The sequence below is a fragment of the Trachypithecus francoisi genome, unplaced genomic scaffold (genome assembly GCF_009764315.1).
Source record: "Trachypithecus francoisi isolate TF-2019V2 unplaced genomic scaffold, Tfra_2.0 Lachesis_group14, whole genome shotgun sequence".
Classification (NCBI taxonomy): domain Eukaryota; kingdom Metazoa; phylum Chordata; class Mammalia; order Primates; family Cercopithecidae; genus Trachypithecus; species Trachypithecus francoisi.
Genome location: NW_022681459.1, coordinates 51487771 through 51510987, shown reverse-complemented (window position 1 = coordinate 51510987; position 23217 = coordinate 51487771). Strand labels below are relative to the sequence as shown.

The 23217-nt window shown below is 53.6% G+C and overlaps 2 protein-coding genes and 1 long non-coding RNA gene across 7 annotated transcripts; 2 read left to right on the top strand and 1 right to left on the bottom strand.

Annotated features, from left to right (window-relative positions):
- Positions 1 to 109: 109 nt before the first annotated feature.
- On the bottom strand, positions 110 to 2707 carry ODF3B (outer dense fiber of sperm tails 3B). Of its 4 annotated transcripts, none has more exons than XM_033233422.1 (7): positions 2174 to 2701; positions 1652 to 1794; positions 1253 to 1456; positions 875 to 979; positions 621 to 742; positions 397 to 537; positions 110 to 245 (listed from the first exon to the last, which is right to left on the bottom strand). In XM_033233422.1, the coding sequence occupies exons 2-7, from the start codon at positions 1758 to 1760 to the stop codon at positions 165 to 167; spliced, it is 762 nt and encodes a 253-aa protein (XP_033089313.1). In that variant the 5' UTR covers positions 1761 to 1794; positions 2174 to 2701; the 3' UTR covers positions 110 to 164. The 4 variants fall into 4 exon arrangements, with proteins under 4 accessions (XP_033089313.1, XP_033089312.1, XP_033089311.1 ...); XM_033233421.1 differs by having other exon boundaries at positions 1652 to 2061; positions 2174 to 2263; XM_033233420.1 differs by having other exon boundaries at positions 1652 to 2701.
- Positions 2708 to 11120: 8413 nt separating this feature from the next.
- On the top strand, positions 11121 to 13228 carry LOC117096257. Its single transcript, XR_004442417.1, has 2 exons — positions 11121 to 11182; positions 12800 to 13228. It is a non-coding gene; the product is annotated as an uncharacterized LOC117096257 (long non-coding RNA).
- A 2336-nt stretch (positions 13229 to 15564) lies between these two features.
- KLHDC7B (kelch domain containing 7B) lies at positions 15565 to 23142 on the top strand. Of its 2 annotated transcripts, XM_033233412.1 has the most exons (2): positions 15565 to 21681; positions 21929 to 22177. In XM_033233412.1, exons 1-2 carry the CDS (start codon positions 18464 to 18466, stop codon positions 22032 to 22034), a joined length of 3324 nt encoding a protein of 1107 aa, XP_033089303.1. In that variant the 5' UTR covers positions 15565 to 18463; the 3' UTR covers positions 22035 to 22177. The 2 variants fall into 2 exon arrangements, with proteins under 2 accessions (XP_033089303.1, XP_033089302.1); XM_033233411.1 differs by having other exon boundaries at positions 15565 to 23142.
- The last annotated feature ends 75 nt before the right edge of the window (positions 23143 to 23217 follow it).

Genomic DNA, 23217 nt, shown 5'->3' with positions numbered 1-23217 from the left:
TCGGGCCCCGCCCCGCTGCGTTCGGAGTTGGGACACGGCCCCAGCCCCGGCTCCGCCCCTGGCCTTGCCCCGGGACGCGCAGAGAGAGAGAGAGAGAGAGGCGGACACGATGCGGACTCGCAGACTTTAAGCAAACAAGTGTGGGGCCGCTCCCGCCTGGCAGGTCAGGTGTCCGCGTGGGTCACCAGCGGGGCCAGGTAGTCCGAGTGTCGGATCCCGAAGCTCCAGCCGCGGGGCTTCCGGTGCTGCGGGCGCGGAGACACCGCTGACCTCGCGGGGCCGGCGTCCTCTCCGCGCCGGGACCCCTGGACCCCCGGGGACCCTGATCCCCTCACTCCGACCTCAGGCCCTCCCCACTCCCCTGACTCTGACCCTTGACCCTGGACTCCAGGCCACCTGATCCACGTTGTAGGCCGCGGGCCCTGGCTTCTGAGTGTTGTCTTGGGGGAGCGAAGTCCGCGCCAGCATGGTGAACTGGGGGGCCCGGGACTTGTAGACGCCCGGGCTCACGACGTGGTAGGCGCAGGGGCCTGGGGTCTGCGGGAGGGCAGAGGGTGCTGACTGCCGCCCCCGCTGCCGCGGACCAGGGACCCTTGCGTCCGCCCCGGCCCCTCCCCCACCTTGCTGAGGTCCTCGAAGAAACTGCCCGCCGCTCTGCGGCCGTAGATGGAGTAAGTTGGGGCGGAGACTTTGCCGATGACGCGCGGACCCAAGAGCGAGGGCACAGTATAGGCCCCGGGACCTGGGGAGGAGGCAGGGCTCGGGGGTAGTGGGCCTCCGTGGACAGGCGCAGGGTGGTCCCAGCTCCCGGAGGGCGGTCCCCGGTTTGGAGTGGGAAGGCCCACAGTGCTGGGATGGGCCTTTCTGGCCTCACCTGGGCTCTGCTGCTCCGCCTGGACACCCCAGTTTCGGGGAGCAATGGTGTGCCGAGGCGCACTGGGGTACGTCGCGTTCCCGGCTCGCTCCGGGAAGTACCTGCCTGCGGGGCGGATCAAGGGTGTGGGGGACTGGAACTGGGTGGGGGCCTGGTGGGTACCCGAGATGGGGTCCTGGTACTAGGGGGGAATCTGAGCCACGATTTGTCAAAGCCCCGTGGGGTTCGGGGTTTGGGATTTGAGACCCGGATATGGAGGTTCCGACTATGCGGTGTTAGGGTATCTGAGTGGGACTCGGGGTTCAGGTGGGGGGTTCCCAGGTGGGCCTCCCTGGAGGCAGTTCGGCGTTGAGTGGCCAGGGTCCCGGGGGTCCTGACCAGGTCCCGGAGTGAGGAAAGGCGCTGAGCGGCGCGGGCGGCCGTAGATGGAGTAAGCGGGGGCGCCGTCGGGGCCGCGCACGGTCATGCGGGCGGGCACCAGGTGGCCCGGCCCGGGGCCGCACGTCGTCTGCTGCGTGGGGAGGCGCGCGCCGAAGGTGAAGGCGGGGGCGCGGGGCCGCGACGGGTCATGCAGGACGTAGCCTGGGGGCATCCGAGTCAGCGCCTGGCCGGGCCCAGCCCCCACCCCCGTCTGGAACACGGACCCTCCCCCGGCACAGACCCCCTCTACCCCCTAGCAGGCTCGGTTCAGCCCCGAGCGCAGACCTCCGTGGTCTCTTCCCCTTCCCTCCCCCAGGCACCGTCCCACCCCTCAATCCCGGGGCCCGCCCCTGCTACCGGTGTTGGGCGGCAGCTTGTATTTGGGCCCGGGGCCTCCGTAGTGCGCTGCGATGGGGCCGCGGGGCCGGTGTGGCCGCCAAAGGCCTACCCAGGCGTCCGAGCCCATAGCGCGGGTGGGGGGCGCTTACGGCTCGCAGCACCTGCGGACAGAAGGCGGTGGCCGCGGCCCCTCCACCCCAAATTCTTGGGGAGCGCACTTTCCCACTACCCTGGGATTAGCGCGCGGCGGGGCGGGGCCTGGTCGGTATCCCTGGCGCCAGCAAAACAAACGCGAGCTTCCTGCCCGGCTGTGCGTGGCGTGGGGCCGGGAGCGGGTCCAGGACCATGACCCGGACTCCAGGCGGGTTAGGTAGGAACGTGAGCTCGCGGGGGCCAAGTTTAGACCCAGACTTGGTGAAGGGCATCACCTGGGGGCGGGGTGGGGGCAGGAGATATTCGTGGTGTTGGAAAAGGGTGCCCTGGGGAGGGCTTGGTGTGGGGGACCCGGTGCCCCGAGGGGAGGCCCCGAGGTGCACTGACCTGTTGTGGTGGCTCCTGTTGTGGGAAAACAAAGCGACGTGGCTGGACACCCCCGCTCCGCCCCGCCCACCCCCCAAACCCCATTGTGGCTCTTTCCCGCTTCCTGGCAACCGCACTGACTGCTTACCCCCCCCAACCTGGCTCCGCCTCCCCCCTCGCCCCCACCCTGTGCGGCCGCTGGGCCTCTCCGTGGATTCTGTGGCACGGGTGGGACAGTAGGCTGAGCCCCCCAGAACGCTGGCCTCACCCTTACCCAAGCTTCAGTATACCCATTCTAGAACTAGGCAAATCTGCAGACAAAAGCTAGGATGGGAATAAAGGAAATGAATAATGCAAAGCACACACTCCATTTAATTATGTGTAGAGAGAGAATTTCTTGTCTGTTTAAGCCCATGAAATATTCGCAAAAAACAGTCATGTATTGGGCCACAAAATAATCATACAAATTGAAAAACATATGACACATGATTTGGTTACAATCAAATACAATTCTAGGCAAACAAAATGTAAAAAAAAAAAAGGAAGAGGGCCGGGCGCGGTGGCTCACGCCTGTAATCCCAGCACTTTGGGAGGCCGAGGCGAGCGGATCATGAGGTCAGGAGATTGAGACAATCCTGGCTAACGAGGTGACACCTCGTCACTACTAAAAATACAAAAAATTAGCCGGGCGTGGTGGCGGGCGCCTGTAGTCCCAGCCACTCAGGAGGCTGAGGCAGGAGAATGGCGTTAACCTGGGAGGTGCAGCTTGCAGCCAGCCAGTATCGCACCACTGCACTCCAGCCTGGACGACAGAGTGAGACACTGTCTCAGAAAAAAAAAGGAAGCAGAGGAAGAAAACTCAGTCTGGGCAATACAGTGAGGCCCATTTCAACAAAAAAAAACTTTAAAAATTAGCTGAGTGAGATGATGTACACCTGTAGTCCCAGCTATGGGGTCGGTGGCTGAGGTGGGAGGATCTGTTGAGTCTGGGAGTTGGATCCTGCAGTGATCTGTGATCCCACCACTAGACTCCAGCCTGGGTGACAGAGTGAGACCTTGTCTCAAAAAAAAAAAAAAAAAGAGAGAGAGAAAACAGGAAGCAGGACCAAACAAATATTTTGAAATTGACAAATCTTTTTTTTTTTTTTTGAAACGGAGTCTTGCTCTGCCGCCCAGGCTGGAGTGCAGTGGCCGGATCTCAGCTCACTGCAAGCTCCGCCTCCCGGGTTCTCGCCATTCTCCTGCCTCAGCCTCCCGAGTAGCTGGGACTACAGGCGCCCGCCACCACACCAGGCTGGTTTTTTTGTATTTTTTAGTAGAGATGGGGTTTCACCGTGTTAGCCAGGATGGTCTCGATCTCCTGACCTTGTGATCTGCCCGTCTCAGCCTCCCAAAGTGCTGGGATTACAGGCTTGAGCCACCGCGCCGGCCTGAAATGGACAAATCTTAAAAAAAAAAAAAACCCTGGATCAAAACTTGTCAGAAATAATCTGAAGTTACAAACTGTAGCAGGATGAGCAGCAGACAAAACTCCTCAGACACCTAGTTAAAGAAGGAAGGGGTTTATTCAGCTGGGAGCGTTGGCAAGACTCCTGTCTCAAGAGCCAAGCTCCCCAAGTGGGCAATTCCTGTTCCTTTTAAGGGCTCACAACTCTAAGGGGGTCTGTGTGAGAGGGTGGTGATTGATTGAGCAAGCAGGGGGTATGTAACTGGGGGCTGCAGGCACCGGTACTCAGAATGAAACAGAACAGGATGGGGATTTTTATAATGCTTTTCCATACAATGTCTGGAATCTACAGATAACATAACTGGTTAGGTCAGGGGTCGATCTTTAACTACCAGGCCCAGGGCGTGGCCCTGGGCTGTCTGCCTGTGCATTTTATTTCTGTCTTTTAGTTTTTACTTCTTTCTTTGGAGGCAGAAATTGGGCATAAGACAATATGAGGGGTGGTTTCCTCCCTTAAAACTACATATCAAACACTGCAAAGGCAGATTCCCTTCCTACCCAACTCCTATAGGAGGCAGCTAAAGCTGTGATCTTGTGGGCGGAGGATTACCCAGGTGCTGAGGCAAGAGACTGAAGGCACAAACTGTTTCAGTGTAATAAAGAAAATAGTTAGAATAAGAATAGTCATAATACAAATTAGATATAGAGATGATCATGAACAATTATCAATCATTATTATAAACATTATTAATCATTAATTTTTAATATTACTCTTTGTTGCATTACTAATATAACCAAGGAATAACCGGGGGGTATAGGGTCAGGTGCTGAAGGGACATTGTGAGAAGTGACCTAGAAAGTAAGAGGTGAGCCCTCTGTCAAGCCCGCATAAGGGCTGCTTGAGGGCTCCTTGGTCAAGCGGTAACGCCAGTGTCTGGGAAGGCACCCGTTACTTAGCAGACCATGAAAGGGAGTCTCCTTTCCTTGGAGGAGTCAGGGAACACTACTCCACCAGCTTCTTGTGGAAGGCTGGTTATCATCCAGGCCTGCCTGCAGTCATCTGGAGGCTGAAACCCCTCCCTGTGGTGCTGTGCTTCAATGGTCCCACTCCTTGTTCACGTTCATGCTCCTCCCGTACTCCCGGTTTCTCTTTGAAGTTCTCAGAAGACAGAGATAGAAGAAATAGTGAAAGTCTTAAAGTCTGATCTTTCTTGTAAGTGCATAGAAGAAAACGTTGACGTATGCTGCCTTCCCTCTCTACTTCGGCTACCTAGGAGGGAAGGGCCCCCTGTCCTATGATCACGTGACTTGCTTCACCTTGTCAGTCACTTAGAAGATTCACCCTCCTTACCCTGCCCCCTTGTCTTGTGTGCAGTAAATATCAGCGCGCCCAGCCGTTCGGGGCCACTACCGGTCTCCACGTCTTGATGGTAGCGGTCCCCCGGGCCCAGCTGTTTTCTCTTTATCTCTTTGTCTTGTGTCTTTATTTATTACAATCTCTCGTCTCTGCACACGGGGAGAACACCCGCTAAGCCCTGTAGGGCTGGACCCTACATGTTCTGAGGAAAATTTCTAGTCATTTTTAAATGACTTCATTATTATTATTATTTTAGACAGAGTCTCACTCTGTCACCCAGGTTGGAGTGCAGTGATGCATCTCAGCTCACTGCAACTTCTGCCTCCCAGGCTCGAACAATCTTCCCTTGTCAGCCTCCCAAGTAACTGGGACCACAGACACGCACCACCACACTTGGCTAATTGTTTTGCATTTTTGGTAGAGACGGAGTTTCACCATGTTGCTCAGGCTGGCCTTGAACACCTGGGCTCAAAAGATCTGCCGGCCTTGGCTTCCTAAAGTACTGGGATTACAGAAGTGAGACACCCGGCCCAATGACTACATTATTAATGAAGAAACGATTCAAGAAGCTTAGTATTTATCTTACAAATGAAAAAAAAAATAAGTAAGCTAAAGGAATGAAACAGGAACTAACACAAAGTAGTAGAAAGATAAAATATAATAACTTTTTTTATTTTTTGAGACAGAGTCTCGCTCTGTTGCCAGGCTGGAGTGCAGTGGCATAATCTCCGCTCACTGCAACCTCCGCCTAGTGGGTTCAAGCGATTCTCCTGCCTCAGCCTCCCAAGTAGCTGGGATTACAGGTGCCCATCTCCACCCCCAGCTAATTTTTGTATTTTTAGTAGAGACGGGGTTTCACTATGTTGGCCAGGATGGTCTCGACCTCTTGACCTCGTGATCTGCCCGCCTCGGTCTCCTAAAGTGCTAGGATTACAGGCATGAGCCACCGCACATGGCCACTCAGAGAGTTTTGTAATGGTTCTTCTCATAGGCATGTGCGCATGAAGTCCCCCACCCCTTCTTTACCTCTTATTTTGTTTGGGTTCAACACAAGTGACTCCATCTTGATATTGACAATTTTTATGTTTCCTCCTTTTGATGAAGATCTTTCTCTGAGGCCAGGTGCGGTGGCTCATGCCTGTAATCCCAGCACTTTGGGAGGCTGAGGTGGGCGGATCACCTGAGGTCAGGAGTTCGAGACCAGCCTGGCCAACATGGTGAAACCCCGTCTCTACTAAAAATACAAAAATTAACTGGGTGTGGTGGCAACCATCTGTAATCCAGCTACTTGGGAAACTGAGGCAGGAGAATCACTTGAACCCGGGAGGTGGAGGTTGCAGTGAGCCAAGATTGTGCCATTGCACTCCAGCCTGGGTGACCAAGAGAGATTCAGTCTCAAAAAAAAAAAAAAAAAAAAATTTCTGAAGACATCACTGATCAATTATCCTCTGTAGGTTTTGATTGTCCCTTCCTGTCCACGTTGATTTGGTGCCATGTTGGGAGAATGGCCAGCAATTTTAAGTCAGTGTCAAAACCATCTGAGCCACATTTGAGCAGCTGGAAGGAAATTTGGAAGGAGTAGCTGTTGGGTTAAGTCGGCCTTTCATTGTGTCAGTCTCATAGGTGTTTGCTATCATATCAAAGTGCTGCACCAGCATTATTGGTTAGCAGTTGTACTTTTGTGGAGGTTGGACAGGTGCAGGTTTTTTTTGTTTTGTTTTGTTTTTTTGAGATGGAGTCTCACTCTGTCGCCCAGGCTGGAGTGCAGTGGCACGATCTCGGCTCACTGCAAGCTCCACCTCCTGGGTTCACTCCATTCTCCTGCCTCAGCCTCCCGAGTAGCTGGGACTACAGGTGCCCGCCACCATGCCCGGCTAATTTTTTTGTGTGTGTATTTTTAGTAAAGACGAGGTTTCACTGTGTTAGCCAGGATGGTCTCAATCTCCTGAACTCGTGATCCGCCAGACTCGGCCTCCCAAAGTGCTGGGATTACAGGAATGAGCCACCGTGCCCGGCCAGGTGCAGGGTTTTCAAAGAATCATACAGAGTAAAGTAATATGATGGACTCAGTTTGCAGAATGATTTTATTTTTATTTTATTTTATTTTATTCTATCTACCTATCTATCTATATTTTAATAGAGACACTCAGCTATTTTTATTGTTGTTGTAGAAATGAGATCTTACTTTGTTGCCCAGGCTGGTATCAAACTTACTTCAAACAATTCTTCTGCATCGGCCTCCCAAAGTTCAGGGATTACAGGCGTGAGCCACTGTGGTTGTCTCCATATTTCTTAAATATAGTATAAAAATAGTATAAACTGTATGCTCTTAAATTACTTAATTTAAGTGCTTTTTTCTTTGTGCCAATTAAATAGAGCTCTTTGTAAATTAAAATTACATATAGACATAAAGACATAAAAACATAGACAACAGAAAGATCTTGTGGCTTTTTTCTTGAAAATTTTAGTTATAAAACAGTAGGCCAGGCGCGGTGGCTCATGCTCGTAATCCCAGCACTTTGAGAGGCCGAGGTAGGCGGATTACCTGAGGTCAGGAGTTCGAGACCAACCTGACCAACATGGAGAAACCCTGTCTCTGCTAAAAATACAAAAATTAGCCAGATGTGGTGGTACATCCCTGTAATCCCAGCTACTCAGGAGGCTGAAGCAGGAGAATTGCTTGAATCCGGGAGGTGGAGGTTGCGGTGAGCCTAGATCACACCATTGCACTTCAGCCTGGGCAACAAGAGCAAAACTGTCTCAAAACAAAAACAAAAGCAAAAACAAAAACAGTAAAACATAATAATATAAATTCACGGGTGTGTAAAAGGACAGTTGGATTTAAATTATGTTTTTGATAAAACAGAACAAGTTAAGGTTACCTGTTCAGATGACTAAAGCTTTACGATTTTCATTACCCTACCAGTAATCCTCTGAACAAGATGGGAAGACGAGACCGGGCGTGGTGGCTCACGCCTGTAATCGCAGCACTTTGGGAGGCCGAGGCAGGTAGATCACTTGTGGTCAGGAGTTGGAGAACAGCCTGGCCAACATGATGAAAACCCATCTCTACTAAAAATACAAAATTAACCGAGCGTAGTGGCAGGCACCTGTAATCCCAGCTACTCGGGAGGCTGAGGCAGGAGATTGCTTGAACCTAGGAGGTGGAGGTTGCAGTGAGCCAAGATTGCACCACTGCACTCCAGCCTGTGGAACAGAATGAGACTCTGTCACAAACAACAAACAACTCCTCAAATGAATATAAATATTTAATTCCAGTTAGATTTCCAATGTTAAAAATAGGAAAACACAAATTTAAAGTTCATATGCAAAAATGTGTTCAATTGTCAAAAAAATTCTAAAACAGGAAAAGAATAAAAGGTTCTTAGATATTAACTGTATGCGATGGTTAATTTGATGCACCAGCTTGGCTGGGCCTTGGGCCGGGGCAGCTCCTTGCATTCCTGGCCCTTCCTTGCTCCTGAAGCCCGGCCATCGCAGCATCTTTCTGCACTTGCTGTTTCTGAATCCCTTTGCATCCTCTTTTCTTGACCTTGCTGTTAACGTCATCTTACTAGGCAACGATTCTCTATGTTAATGTTTTTCCTGTTCACATTCCTGGTGTGGTTGTTCCCTTCTGATTGGAACTAACTCAGGATAGAGGTTTTCCGAGGTGAAGATGAGAGAGGTGGGGTGAGTGTATCAGGCAAGCACCCACTTGGGTTTAAGGTAGAAATGGATTTATGATGGGGAATATTCTAGAATCACTGGATGCGTTGGTGGTGTAATAGCTGAGAGGTGGCCTTTGGGACTACTGAGCTTAAGAGGAGACCTAGGTAGCTGTGATTCTGAGATCAGGAACCTGCCCGGGATCCTGAGGCCGCGCCCCTGCTGCCCAGGCCTCCCTCAGCAACAGCTGAGTCTCCACAGCCCTGCCTGCCAGCAGCGTCAGCGCAGGGCGGAGGCCTCCGAGGAGTCGTTTCTGCGTTTCACATCTTACACAACTGCACCGACTCCAACAGCCTCGCCCAGAACTCTGGCTGCAAAGGAGTCTGTAAAACACAGTATTGCCTCATGTGTATTTTAGGTTCTAAAATACTGGAAAATAAACAAAAGGAGGTGGGAATGGAAGCTGAACACGATGGACCACATTCAGCACAGTGGAAAATCAAGAGTCCTGATGTGAGCACAGCAGGCTTGAGATGTCGTCTTCCTCCCGGTGAAGACGTTCATGTCAGACGCAGCGGAGAGGTCCAGGTCGCAGATGCCGGCCTGCGAGGCGTGCGCAAGCCGTGGGGATGGATGGGGCCGCTTAGTGCAGGGGTCACCAAGTCCAGCCACCACCTGTTTCTGTAAATAGAATTTTATTGGGGCCGGGCACGGTGGCTCACGCCTGTAATCCCAACATTTTGGGAGGCCAAGGCAGGTGGATCACGAGGTCAGGAGATCAAGACCATGCTGGCAAACACGGTGAAACCCCGTCTCTACTAAAAAAAAAGTACAAAAAAGTAGCCGGGCCCAGTGGCGGGCACCTGTAGTCCCAGCTACTCCAGAGGCTGAGGCAGGAGAATGGCATAAACCTGGGAGGCGGAGCTTACCATGAGTTGAGATCGTGCCACTACACTCCAGCCTGGGCGACAGAGCGAGACTCCGTCTCAAATAAATAAATAAATAAATGAATAAATAGATAGATAGATAAAATAAACATAAAAAATAAAATTTTATTGGAACGCAGCCACATCCTTTTGTGTACTATTTTTTAAGGTTAGTTTTGTGTTACAATGGCAGACTTGAGTAGTTGCAACAGACTGTATGACCTGCAAAGGCAAAAATAGCCACAATCCAGCTCTTCGCACAAAAGCTTTGCTGCCCCGACTGAGAGTGTGCACGTGGGTAAAGAGCTCCAGGGCCCTGCGGCACTCCAGGGCTGGAGAGTGGCAGAAACAAGCACTCTGAAACATGGATCATAAACAAGCGACAGCCTCCGATGCTCAGCGCTCAGGCGTCTCTCCGCCAACTTTCGTGAGTTAGCTTGTGGGATGTTTGATGAGTGCAGCTTCTCAAGTTTCTGTCCTCCTCACCGGGGACCTTAAGCTGGTGGACTCGTATTTGACATCTGCGGTGAGGTCCTGTCAGATTCCAGCAAGACTTAATTTTCCCAACTCTAATAGGTTCCTGTGAAACCCCAGCATAATTACCTTACATGGGTTAAATATTAAAATAGAGACCAGGCCTGAAGAATCCCTGAGCAGACAAAACCAGTTAGGCATTGTAACTGACCTCAACCTTGCCTAAATGGAAAACACAAGTGAAACTTAACTGGAGTCATTTCTGATAAATGGTTATGTTAAGCAGAAGTAAAACTCAACCCCAGCCAGTCCTAAGCAGCCAGCTAATTCTTGATTGTGTAACTAGGGACTTCCCAACTAGACAGATCAAATAAGGAAGTTGCATAACTGGAACCAATCAAGTGATTTCTTCAGTGTGCCTCCTCGTTTTCTTAAACAGACAAATACTTACCTCTGACATTTTTGTCACTGGCCTGAGAAAAAAAGTGTTTATGGTGGGCTCACGCCTGTAATCCCAGCACTTTTGGGAGGCCAAGGCGGGTGGATTACTAGGAGTTCAAGACCAGCCTGGCTAACATGGAGAAACCCTGTCTTTGTTAAAAATACAAAAATTAGCTGGATGTGGTGGTGGGCGCCTGTAATCCCAGCCACTCGGGAGGCTGAGGCAGGATAATCTCTTGAACCCGGGAGGCAGACGTTGCAGTGAGCCGAGATTGAATCACTGCACCCCAGCCTGGGGGACAGAGCGAGACTCTGTCTCAAAAAAAAAAAGAAAAGAAAAGAAAAAGAAAAACAAGTGTCTATATGAAGTATTTTCTCAGAAAAAAGAGGAACGAACCCAAATACTTTTCACGTGCATGCGGCTTGATTAATCTTTAATAAATAAGAATATTGGTGAGTTAGTAAAAATGGACTTTCTACCTAGCTTTGTTAATCAAATAAACTCATATTATCTCCGTTACAGAATTTGTCGACAAGAAAAATAAACTGAGATGACAGTTTTATTTATTTATTTATTTATTTATTTATTTTGAGACGGAGTCTCATTCTGTCGCCCAGGCTGGAGTACAGTGGTGCAATCTCGGCTCACTGCAACCTCTGCCTCCCAGGTTCAAGCGATTCTCCTGCCTCAGCCTCCTGAGTAGCTGGGACTACAGGTGCGTGCCACTATGCTGAGCTAATTTTTGTATATATAGTGTTTTTTTTTTTTTTTTTTTTGAGACAGAGTCTCGCTCTGCCCCCAGGCTGGAGTGCAGTGGCCGGATCTCAGCTCACTGCAAGCTCCGCCTCCCGGGTTCACGCCATTCTCTGCCTCAGCCTCCCGAGTAGCTGGGACTACAGGCGCCCGCCACCTCGCCCAGCTAATTTTTTTTGTATTTTTAGTAGAGACGGGGTTTCACCGTGTTAGCCAGGATGGTTTCGATCTCCTGACCTCGTGATCCGCCCGTCTCGGCCTCCCAAAGTGCTGGGATTACAGGCTTGAGCCACCGCGCCCGGCCATATATATATATGTGTTTTTTTGTTGTTGTTTTGTTTTTTTGAGATGAAGTCTCGCTCTGTTGCCCAGGCAGGAGTGCAGTGGCGTGATCTTGGCTCACTGCAAGCTCCACCTCCTGGGCTCAGCGATTCTCCTGCCTCAGCCTCTCGAGTAGGTGGGATTACAGGTGAGTACCACCACGCCCGGCTAATTTTTTTTGTATTTTTAGTGGAGATGGGTTTCCATTGTTGGCCAGGCTGGTCTCCAACACCTGACCTCAGGTGATCCACCCACCTTGGCCTCCCGAAGTGCTGGGATTACAGGTGTGAGCCACTCTGCACCCAGCCTGTTCAAGTAAATTAAAATGGAGACCAGGCCTGAAGAATCCCTAAGCAGACAAAATAAGTTAGGCCTCATGACTTCAACCTTGCTTAAATTGAAAACGTAAGTGAAACTTCACTTGAGCCATTTTTTTGTTTGTTTTTTTTTTCAGTAGAGACAAAGTCTTGCTATGTTGCCCAGGCTGGTCTCAAACACTAGTCATCTGCCCTGCGTCAGCCTCACACCCAAAGTGCTGGGATTACAGGCATGAGTCATTTCTTTTTTTTCTTTTTTGACACAGTCTTCTCTGTTGCCCAGGCTGGAGTGCAATGGCGCAATCTTGGCTCACTGCAACCTCTGCCTCCCAGTTTCAAGCAATTCTCCCACCTTAGGCTCTCAAGTAGCTGGGATTACAGGCACTTGCCGTCACGCCCAGCTAATTTTTGTATTTTTGTAAAGATGAGGTTTCACTGTGTTGACTAGGCTGTTCTTGAACTCCTGACCTCAGGTGATCTGCCCACCTCCGCCTCCCACCAAAGTGCTGGGATTATAGGTGTGAGCCACCATGCCTGGCTGAGTTGTTTCTGATAAATGCTTCCATTAGACAGAGATAAATTTTAACCCCACCCAATCATAAGTAACCAACTATCATGATTATATCACTGATACTGACTTTCCAACACGATAAGCCAAAGAAAGCAACTCCATAACCGTAACCAATCAAATCATTTCTTTATTGTGCTTCTACATTTTCCCAATAAAAACTTGCATTTGATATCTTGTCTCTGGAATACTAAACCTCTTTCAGTCAGGTGTTCCCCAATTCATAAATTGCTTTTTACTCAAATAAACCCTTTAAAATTTTGTTGTGAGTCAGATGTTTCTTTAACGCATGGTTGTAAAACATGCTGTTGGTAAGGAACATGGCTTAGATCCACATCCAAGTCCTAGTGCAGTTTTTTTTTTCTGTCACCAGGGCCATCTTGCTGGCTTGCCACAGGTTGCATGGTAATGACTGGGCATCATTCATGGGAAACTGCACCACATAAGCAAGCCTGGCTAGGCCCACAGTAGGCCCTGGGCACATTTTTTCAGCTGCAAAGCGGAGGAATAGCAATCGGTGAGGTAGAAGGAGAACCAAGAGACTGTGGGAGAATGGGCACTGAGCTGAGAGAGCTTCCGGAAGGTTGCGGTGGTCTACTGCGATTCACGTTATTAAGCAACTGCATTAGGCTGATTTCATAAGTGCTGCTGAGGAAGACGCTGAGTTCCTGAGGTAAAAAGGGATGAGGACACCTAAGAAGACAGAAGTGCAACACCTAAAACAACTTTCTGAAATTGTCTAATGTCACACGTTAAAATAATATGAAACACGTATAAATAATAAAATAATACGAAAATTTTATTTTATCTGAACTACAGTGATTGTCTTCAGATTTTGAAATATAAAAGCCTTTAATTTATTTCATTTTTTAAGACAGAGTCTCGCTCTGTCGGTCAGGCTGGAGTGCTGTGGCGTGATCTTGGCTCACTGAAACCTCCACCTCCCGCATTCAAGCGATTCTCCTGCCTCAGCCTTCTGAGTAGCAGAGATTACAGGTGTCTGGCACCACGCCTAGCAAATTTTTTTTGTTTGTTTGTTTTCTTTTAGTAGAGAAGGGATTTCACCATGTTGGCCAGGCTGGTCTTGAACTCGTGACCTCAGGTGATCTGCCTGCCTCGGCCTCCCAAAGTGCTGGGATTACAGGTGTGAGCCACTGTGCCTGGCCAAAAGCCTTTACTTTTTGCTTTATTTTTCTGCTTTTAACCATCCTCCTTTTTGGGGGTTGGGGGGACCTAGTTATTAATAGGAAAAAAACTCTTTGCTGGTGTCTTTTTTTCTTTTTTCTTTTTTTTTTTTTTGAGGCAGAGTCTCGCTCTGTCACCCAGGCTGGAGTGCAGTGGCGCGATCTCAGCTCACTGCAACGTCTGCTTCCCGGGTTCAAGCGACTCTCCTGCCTCAGCCTCTGGAGTAGCTGGGACTACAGGCGCTCGCCACCACGCGCGGCTAATCTTTGTATTTTTGGTAAAGACAGGGTTTCTCCGTGTTAGCCAGGCTGGTCTCGAACTGCTGACCTCAGGTGATCCGACACCTAGGCCTCCCACCTCGAGGCGACCCGACACCTCGGCCCCGGTGTCGCACTTTTTTGCCCGTTTTGGATTCCAGCCTCCTCCTGCGGCCACAGCCGGAAATGCAGAGAAATTCGCGCTCCCGGGGCCTCCCAGTCTCCAGCTTTGCCCAGAGGCTGCGGGTTCACATTTCACCTGCGAATCGCTGTTAACCCTCCAGGCGCGGCCCGGGGCGCTCGCGCGCTGCCGACGGAGCCATCCCTGACGCGTTCTCAGTTTATGGCAGAAAACGCCAGTCGGCGCCGGACATGACTACAGGCTTTCGCGGAAACAAATTTTAATCCAGTTCTGAACCCACCACTTGGAGTTCTGGGGCAGTTGCACCCCGGGGACGCGCTGTCCCCCGCCCCTTCCCGCCCCTTCCCGCCCCTTACTCAGTGGCTAATATTTATCAGCGGTGACATTCGATGATGTATTTGTCAAAGAACAGATTTCGTTCTTCTTTCTAGGTACCCTTTTTTTTTTTTTTTTTTGAGATGGAGTCTCACTCTGTCGCCCAGGCTGGAGTGTAGTGGTGCGATATTAGTTCACTGCATCCTCTGCCTTCTGGGTTCAAGCAATTCTCCTGCCTCAGTCTCCCAAGTAGATGGGACTACAGGCGTGCACCACCATGCCTGGATAATTTTTTTGTATTTTTAGTAGAGACAGGATTTCACCATGTTGGCCAGGCTGGTCTTGAACTCCTGATCTCAGGTGTTCCGCCGACCTCAGCCTCCCAAAGAGTTGGGATTACAGGCGTGAGCCACTGCGCCCGGCTGTTATTACCTGTCTTTTGGATAAAAGCCATTTTAACTAGGGTAAGATGATACCTCATTGTAGTTTTGATTTACATTTCTCTGATGATCAGTTCTGTTAAAGCACCTTTTCATATACCTGTTTGACATCTTATGTCTTTTAACAATTATTATTATTATTATTATTTTATTTATTTATTTTTTTTGAGCTAGTCTCACTTTGTTACCCAGGCTGAAGTGCAGTGGCATGATTTCAGCTCACTGCAACCTCTACTTCCTGGTCTCAAGCAATCCTCCCACCTCAGCATCTCAAGTAGCTGAGACTACAGGTGTGTGTCACTGTGCCTGGCTAATTTTCGTATTAATTTCCTGCCTCAGCCTCCCCATTAGCTGGGACTACAGGCACCCGACACCATGCCCGGCTAAGTTTTTGTATTTTTAGTAGGGACGGGGTTTCACCGTGTTAGCCAGGATGGTCTCGATCTCCTGACCTCGTGATCCGCCTGCCTCGGCCTCCCAAAGTGCTGGGATTACAGGCGTGAGCCACCGCACCCGGCCTGGTATGTCATATTTCCATTTTCATTTGTTTCAAGAAAATTTTTAGTTCCCTACTTAATTTCTTCATTGACCCACTGGTCATTCGGGGGCATATTGTTTAATTTCCATGTGTTTGTGTAGTTTTCAAAATCCAAAATTCCTCTTGCTACTCATTTCTAGTTCATTTTCTTGCTTTTTAATTTTGTTTCATTTATTTTTATTTATTTATTTATGTATTTATTTATTTAGATGGAGTTTCACTCTTGTTGCCCAGGCTGGAGTGCAGTGGTGCAATCTCGGCTCACCGCAACCTCCGCCTCCCCGGTTCACGTGATTCTCCTACCTCAGCCTCTTGAGTAACTGAAATTACAGGCATGCACCACCACGCCTGCCTCTGACATTCTTTGTTTTGTATAATCGTTTTTGATTGTACAATATTTCTTATTTTGAAAACCTTCCAATCATAGAGAAACTTTACATTTGATGGAGTTTGCTGCTTTCTACACATTGTATGTGTGTGAGCTGTCTCTGTATTTAGTTCTCCATTTGGACTTACGTCTTCATTTCACTATAGCACTACGAAATGTTTTAGAAAGGGCACAGCAGTGGCTGAGGCCAGCTTTGCCCAGGCTGGGTGATCAGGTGGTGGTGGGTTCTGGTGGACGCCAGTGTGCATGTGGCGACGGTGTCAGCAGGCGGGACGACCCCCATTCTTATTGCACTTGTGTTATCTCTGAGGAAACAGCAGCTTCAGGTCTTAGGCAGGAGTCCCTTGCTCCTTGGAGAGGCTGGTACAGGGTTCCCTTCCTCCAGTGGCTGGGCCGCCTCCGCAGGTAATCAGAAGGGTGCTCCAAGGAGGCTGCTGAGGTCGGACCTTCCCGGGACCCATTTTCTTGATTTTTTATCTTGAAAGTAAATTGTGATATTTGTGCTATCATAGCACAAGCAGCACGGTGACTTGCGTTTCACAGTGGTGCAGGTGATCTCATGTGCTTTTGAAGTCCTGCCACCTTTCTAGCAGTGCCACACTGGGGTTTTTTCGGTTCTTTTTAAAGAGGCGGGTCTTGCTATGTTGCTCAGGCTAGTCTTAAACTCTTTGGTTAGAGGGATCCTCCCACCTCGACCTCCTGAGTAGCTAGGATTGCAGGCGCAAGCCACTGTGCCTGGGTGTGCCACATTTTAACTCTCTAGGAAGTTAGGAGGCAAAACTCCCACATTTCGGGGAGTGACCTGTCCTCAGTCACCTTCCCGACCGGGAGTTTCCCCACAAAGGACAAAGTTCTGCCCTTGATCTGACTTTTGACAAAGTGAGGCATTTCCCTTCCACAGAGAATGGGACTGAGCATGTCCTTGCTAGGGGTCCTCACGCCTGGGGGAGCTGGTGGGGTGACTTCCTCTGTTCAGTGCCTCCTACCATGGTGTCCTAAGGCACCATGGGCTGAACGCTGCCCGTGTTCTCTGACAGAGCCTGGGGTCTTCAGAAGCCGGGTGGAGTTGACTGATGGGCACTGAATGGCCTGTAAGAAGGTGCAGGTAGGGGGGTGTCATCTCCATCCTCTGAAGATTTGTGGACCCCAAACTTAACCAAGAGGCAGAGCCTGAGACTGGGACAGAGAATAAGGGCAGGGTCCAGAAAGCCTTTCCCCAACTTGAGGTCCACCTTAAGGTATGGGGCCTACCTTCACCCTCTCACTGTCATCTAATAGTCCCAGGGGGACCTGGGAGGTGAGTTACCTGAGGCTCAGTAGCATTCAGGCTGGGTGCCAGGGACACTCCTAGGCCATCTCCTTGCTGCTTGAGTAAGGGAGAAATCCCCAGGCCTACTGTGTCCCAGAGGAAGGAAAAATACACACAGCACTTTCCAGGGAGTCCTGCCTTTGTCCCAGGGACTCCAGGCTCTTTTTCATGTCTGAGCCCCACCTGGCACCTGTCCCAAGACTCACTCCTGAGATGGGATTAAGTAAGGAGCAGATGGAGGAGCCAAGGCTTCTTCCTCAGGAAGTAAGTGCTCACATCCAACAGAGGCACCCACATGCCGGCCTGAACCAGGGCTAGGAGGTACCAGCCAGGATGTGGTCTTGCGGGCGAGTCCTCAGCTCAGATAAGGGAAGGCTGAGGACTGAGATGAAGACACCCAGAGTCTGGCTATTAGAGCACCTGGGGCCAGAGGGGGGTGGTTTCTAAAGGATCCAGGTGCTGGCTGACGCGGTAACTGGAGCAGGGGGCAGGCTGGACTCAGGGCTCACCAGGGACACAGTGAGAGTCTCATCTGGGCAGTCAAGACACTCTCGATGAGTGCAGGGGGTCTAGGAGATCCTAGAAGGTCTAGGTGGGCTGAAATAAGCCTGGCCATAAAGAGAGAAATATGTTTGGATTTTTTTTATCCCATTTATTTTTTTTTCTGTTGACTTGAAAACCCTATCCCATGTCTGGTGAACCCAGAGCAAGGAGTCCAGAAGCTGCTGGAGGAGGAGCTATGGGAACCTCTGCCTCCCCTCTATGCCCCCTCCCTGTGCCCCAAGGCAAATTTCCACTGCACTCCTGCAATGATAATGCTCACTGCCAGGACCCATGCCCAGGGTCTCCCTCTTCAGCTCGAGAGACCACCATCAGGCACAGTCCCCACCCCTCCCGTGCTGGCCCCCACCCCTCCCATGCTGGCCCACGGTGGAATCAGCCTCTCCAGTTTCTGGTGATTTCATCAGGGCCGCATCACATTGCTAGAGCTGGAGATAACATCTCCCTGTGGGTAACCCTTCGCTGCCAAGCCCCCTGAAGCTGGACCCAGGCTGAGAGGAGGGACTCTGGGGTGTGGAATGAATTTAGGGATGTGAGGGTCTACCAGGCAGAAGCAGGTTGGCTGTGATGTCAGCACAGAGCTCAGGAACGCTACCATTGGACCCTGGGGCCTTTGAGGAGGAGAAGAGGGCAGGAGCTGGTGAGGTGCTTGCGGAGACCCTGGGCTCCTATCCTACCATAAGCCTCACTGTCTCCTGATATCTGCAGCCAGGTCCTACTGATACCCCCAGGCCTGGGTGCAAGCAGAGACCCTACCCTTCCCAGGCCCCGGAGGACTGGTCCACCTTAACTGGGCAGCCCTTGGGGCAGTCGCTGGCCGGTGCCTCAGCCCAGGTCTCTGTGCTCTGTATGCACTGCCAGCCTGCCATCAGGCCCCTTGCAGCGGGTTGCAGCCCTGAACCATGATCCAGGGCACCTTGGAGCCAGACGGTCCCCTCTGGGGCTGGGACTGGGACAGTGACAATGACTGGGATAGTGCTGTGCTGGCCCTCCTGGCGCTGGCTGTGGTGGCTGCCACAGCGCTGGCCTTACACTGGTTTGGCTCCGGGCACGACCAAGAGGAGGCAGGACCAGTGTCCACAGCCCTCGGGGCTCAACCTCATCAGGCAGGAGGAGCAGATCTGGCCCTGCAACCGAAGTCCAAGGTTAGTGATGGCAGCGAGGGGCCGAGCCCAGGGCAGGGGAAACTGGAGCCCCCAGGACACGGCCAGCGGAGCCCTGTCCCTGCTGCAGCCCCGGGCGGGGGCCCGGCCACCATGGCCCGGCTTCCACTCAAGACAGCTGTCGAGGAGGCCCGCAGAGGGGCATTAGGACAACAACGGGGCAGAGCCGCCCCCACGGCCCCCCGAGCGGAAGGAAAGGAGCCTCTCAGGCCAGGCACTGCCCTCCTGGGCAGGGGCGAAGAGCGGGGGATGTCCGCCCCGCTCCTGATCCACTTCACTCCTCGGAGCCCTGGCAGCGAAGCGGAGGCGCAGGCGGAGACAGGTGGTGTCAGGGCACCCTCTTGCCAGGTGGCGGGCCCCGCGGGGCAACAGGACACTGGCCCCTGGCAGGCGGGCGCGGGGCCCTCGGGCTCGCTGGGGAGAGGCCGGGGCCGGCGGCGGAGGATGGACGCTGGCTCCGGAGACAGAGCCCGCCGCCCCCGGAAACTGGACCCGCTTCGCCTGGGCGCCGCGGGGAGCGTGTGGGACGCGGTGGATGAGGCCGCCGCCCTGGACGCCCACGCGCGCGGCCTGCCCACAGGACCCCCACTCGCCCAGGAGCCCGCACCCCCCGCGCTGCCCGCGCCCCACGCCCCGCAGCCTGGGTCTCAGACGGGGGGCTCTGGGGCTAAGGTTGGCTGGAGCAGGGCGGCTTCGGGGGTCCCTGCCACCGGAGGAGGCTGGCCCTGGGCCAGCAGGGAGGTCCCGGGCACCCGGAGCTTTGGCCCAGGCCCAGGCTCTACGCGCCCCTGGCTAGACAGTCCGCCTCAAGGACGCCCACTCTCGTCCCAAGGTCCGGGGGCCTCAGGGGCCAACGATGCGGGCGAGGCCGGGGCTGACGGCCCCCGAGACGACAGTCCTGCCGCTGACCTGGGGCGCACCCGGCCCCTGGAGCAAGCAAAGCCGGCCACAGCCTTCCGCAGCCGCGCCCCTTCCCAGAGCCGTGAGCCTGGCGCGCTGTCTGCCTCCCTGCCCGCAGCTCCCGGCCCCGGGTTCCCACCTGAAGCCCTGACTCTCCCGACCCCGTCTCCTTCAGATTTTTTGCCCCTGGGGGTTACCCAGGGTCCTTCTGTGGGCAAAAATCTCAGAGCAGCGCTAGCCCCAAGTTCAGCCTCAGTCCAAGTCTTAACTTCAGTTCCAATCTCAGTCCAAGCCCCAGCCCTGGCCTCATCCCCCGCATCAGTACCGACCCCAGCCCCCACCTCAACCTCATCCCCCACCTCAGCTCCAACCCCAGCTCCAATCTCAGCTCCAACTTCAACCCCAGCCCCAGCCCCAACTCCAGCCCCAACTCCAGCCCCAGGCCCAGGCCCAGTCCCAACCCTCACCTCAGCCTCAACCCCAGCCCTAACCCCAGCTCCAACTCCAGCCCCCACCCCAGTCACATCTCCTGCCCCAGCAGCATCCCCTGCCCCAGCTGCATCCCCTGCCCCAGCTGGCGGGTCAAAGCCTCAGGAGAGTGTGGCTCTCCCCAGCTGCTACCAGGAGGGGCAGGTCTCAGCCAGCTGGGGAAACCTTACTGCCATGGTTCTCAGAAGCCACCCCTTCCCCAGGCAAGAGAGGCCCCAAGGAAGTGTCCCAAGGGCGGTTCCTGGGAGCCCTGTGGATCCCAGCACTTCCACACACTCTGAGGACAGAGATGGCCCCTCTTCTTCAGTGGGGACAGTCATGGGGACAGATATAGGGGGCCTGGTTGAGGCTGGAGGTCAGCCACAGACAAGAAGCTCCGAGACCAACGGAACGCCCAGCCCAGACTCTCCCCCAGGCCTAAGAGGAGAGGGAACCAGGGAGAAAAGTCTAGACTCGCTGTCCCAAGGCGCAGTGCCCAGGGGCCCCCCACAGCCCTCTGCACAGAGGCCGTCTGGCCCCGTGGCCTGCTCCTCTGTGAGGCTCTCACAGCCGGTACCCCAGCCACGGAAACGCAGCAGGTGTGAAATCGCCCCGACCTCGCAGCAGGAGGTCAGGCCGGCCGCCTCAGGGGACCCTCAAGGGGAGCCGCCGGGGGAGGGGGGCAGCCCTGCCGGCCGCAGCGGGGCGCTCACAGAGAAGCAGAAGGAGGCCCGGAAACTCCTGGTGTTTCTGCAGAGGCCCGGGAGTTGGGGGGTGGTGGAGGGGCCCCGGAAACCCAGCTCCCAGGCCCTGGAGCCCACCACGGCGGCGGCCCTGCGGCGGCGGCTGGACCTGGGCAGTTGCCTGGACGTGCTGGCCTTTGCCCAGCAGCACGGGGAGCCCCGCCTGGCGCAGGAGACCTACGCGCTGATGAGCAACAACCTGCTGCGAGTGCTGGGAGACCCGAGCCTCTACCGCCGGCTGAGCGCAGCCGACCGCGATCGCATCCTCAGCCTGCGGACCGGCCGGGGCCAGGCGGTGCTGGGCGTCCTCGTACTGCCCAGCCTCTACCAGGGGGGCCGCTCAGGGCTCCCCAGGGGCCCTCATAGCGAGGAGCCTCCTGTGGTGGCCCCTGTGCCCCTGCCTCTACGTTCTCACCTGCATGTGTTCAACCCCCGGGAGAACACCTGGCGGCCCCTGACCCAGGTGCCCGAGGAGGCCCCGCTCCGGGGCTGCGGTCTCTGCACCATGCACAACTACCTGTTCCTGGCGGGGGGCATCCGTGGCTCCGGTGCCAAGGCCGTCTGCTCCAACGAGGTCTTCTGCTACAACCCTCTGACCAACATCTGGAGCCAGGTTCGGCCTATGCAGCAGGCCCGAGCCCAGCTCAAGCTGGTGGCCCTGGACGGGCTGCTATATGCCATCGGTGGCGAGTGCCTGTACAGCATGGAGTGCTACGACCCGCGTACAGATGCCTGGACCCCACGCGCGCCTCTCCCGGCAGGCACCTTCCCTGTGGCCCACGAGGCTGTGGCCTGCCGTGGGGACATCTACGTCACAGGGGGTCACCTCTTCTACCGCCTGCTCAGGTACAGTCCCGTGAAGGATGCTTGGGACGAGTGCCCATACAGTGCCAGCCACCGGCGTTCCAGCGACATCGTGGCGCTCGGGGGCTTCTTATACCGCTTTGACCTGCTGCGGGGTGTGGGCGCTGCGGTGATGCGCTATAACACGGTGACCGGCTCCTGGAGCAGGGCTGCCTCCCTGCCCCTGCCTGCCCCCGCCCCACTGCGCTGCACCACCCTGGGTAACACCATTTACTGCCTCAACCCCCAGGTCACTGCCACGTTCACGGTCTCTGGGGGGACTGCCCAGTTCCAGGCCAAGGAGCTGCAGCCCTTCCCCTTGGGGAGCACAGGGGTCCTCAGTCCATTCATCCTGACTCTGCCCGCTGAGGACCGGCTGCAGACCTCACTCTGAGCCGCAGGCAGAGAACCAAAGCTGCTTCAGGGCTCTGCAGGGAGACCCTCCTGGGATGGGCCTGAGAGGCGGGGGCTCAGGGAGGGGGCTGGGATCAGAACTTCCTGCTCTTGTTTCTGGACAACTTTCCCCTTCTGCTTTAAAGGCTGTCAATTATTTTGAAGCCCAGACGCCCTCAGCCTCTTTCTGCCCCTTACTCCACACTCAAACTGTTTCCTGACTCAATTCTGTGCCTGCTTACAGACCCACTCAGCCTGCTCACACCCCTCTGTCTGTGGGACTCCCTATTCCCTAGAGCCAGGGACTGATGAGTCCCCACAGACAAGGACCTGGCTTGCTGGAGCTCTGCTGAGCCGAGAGAGGAGGGGGTAGAAAACATTCACACCTCCTAGGCTCTGTCAGCAGGACAGGGAGCAAAAATGTCCCCAGGCAATGCCCTCGCCTCTGGGACTTTCTGCCTGTCCTAAGGCCTCCCCAGGTACCAACTCTGTAGCCAGCTGGGTCTGTTTGGTGCTGTGGATTCTCAAGGGCCTAGAACCCTTGCCTCTGAAACTGGGTCCGTTTGTGCTGTCTTGCAGGCTGCAGCCCCTACCCATACCCCCAGCTCACACCAGGCCAGGCCCACTCTGGGCTCACCACCCTCTGCAGCCTTGTGGGGCTCTCCCAGCCCCTCCAGAAGCCCACCCCACTTCTCACCAATCCCCCACCTCTAAATGAGGCCTGAGCGTCACCCTAGTTCTGCCCGTTTTTAGCTGTGTGGACTTGGACATTTGACTTCCCTTTCTCCTTGTCTGTAAAACGTGGACAGTGGACATCTGTTGCCCAGGAGAGTTGTGGGAGACAAGATTGCAGCTGTGAGCATCTTGCACGGTGTCCAGGACGCACAGCTCAATCCATGCTGTGTTTTCTCCCCTTACGCACTTGGAAACCCATGCTAGAAAGGTGAATAAATCTGACTATGGCCCACTCCAACCTCCAGCCTGGGTGTCCCTGTCTGGGCTTTTTTTGTTTGTTTTTTATTCTATGTTCAGCACCACTGGCACCAAATACATTTTAATTCACCAAAAGCACCTGCAGCTTGCACTTGTCGTGTTTTGTTCACAAGGCTTGATATGCAGCTGGGTGGATCATGGCATGGGAGAGAA

Coding starts and splice junctions, on each gene's coding strand:
- ODF3B (XM_033233423.1), bottom strand. CDS start 1,760: ATGGGCTCGGACGCCTGGGTAGGCCTTTGGCGGCCACACCGGCCCCGC. Junction 980..1,252: donor TTTCCTCACTCCGGGACCTG/GTCAGGACCCCC, acceptor TCCGCCCCGCAG/GCAGGTACTTCCCGGAGCGA. Junction 538..620: donor TCTTCGAGGACCTCAGCAAG/GTGGGGGAGGGG, acceptor GCCCTCCCGCAG/ACCCCAGGCCCCTGCGCCTA.
- KLHDC7B (XM_033233411.1), top strand. CDS start 18,464: ATGATCCAGGGCACCTTGGAGCCAGACGGTCCCCTCTGGGGCTGGGAC.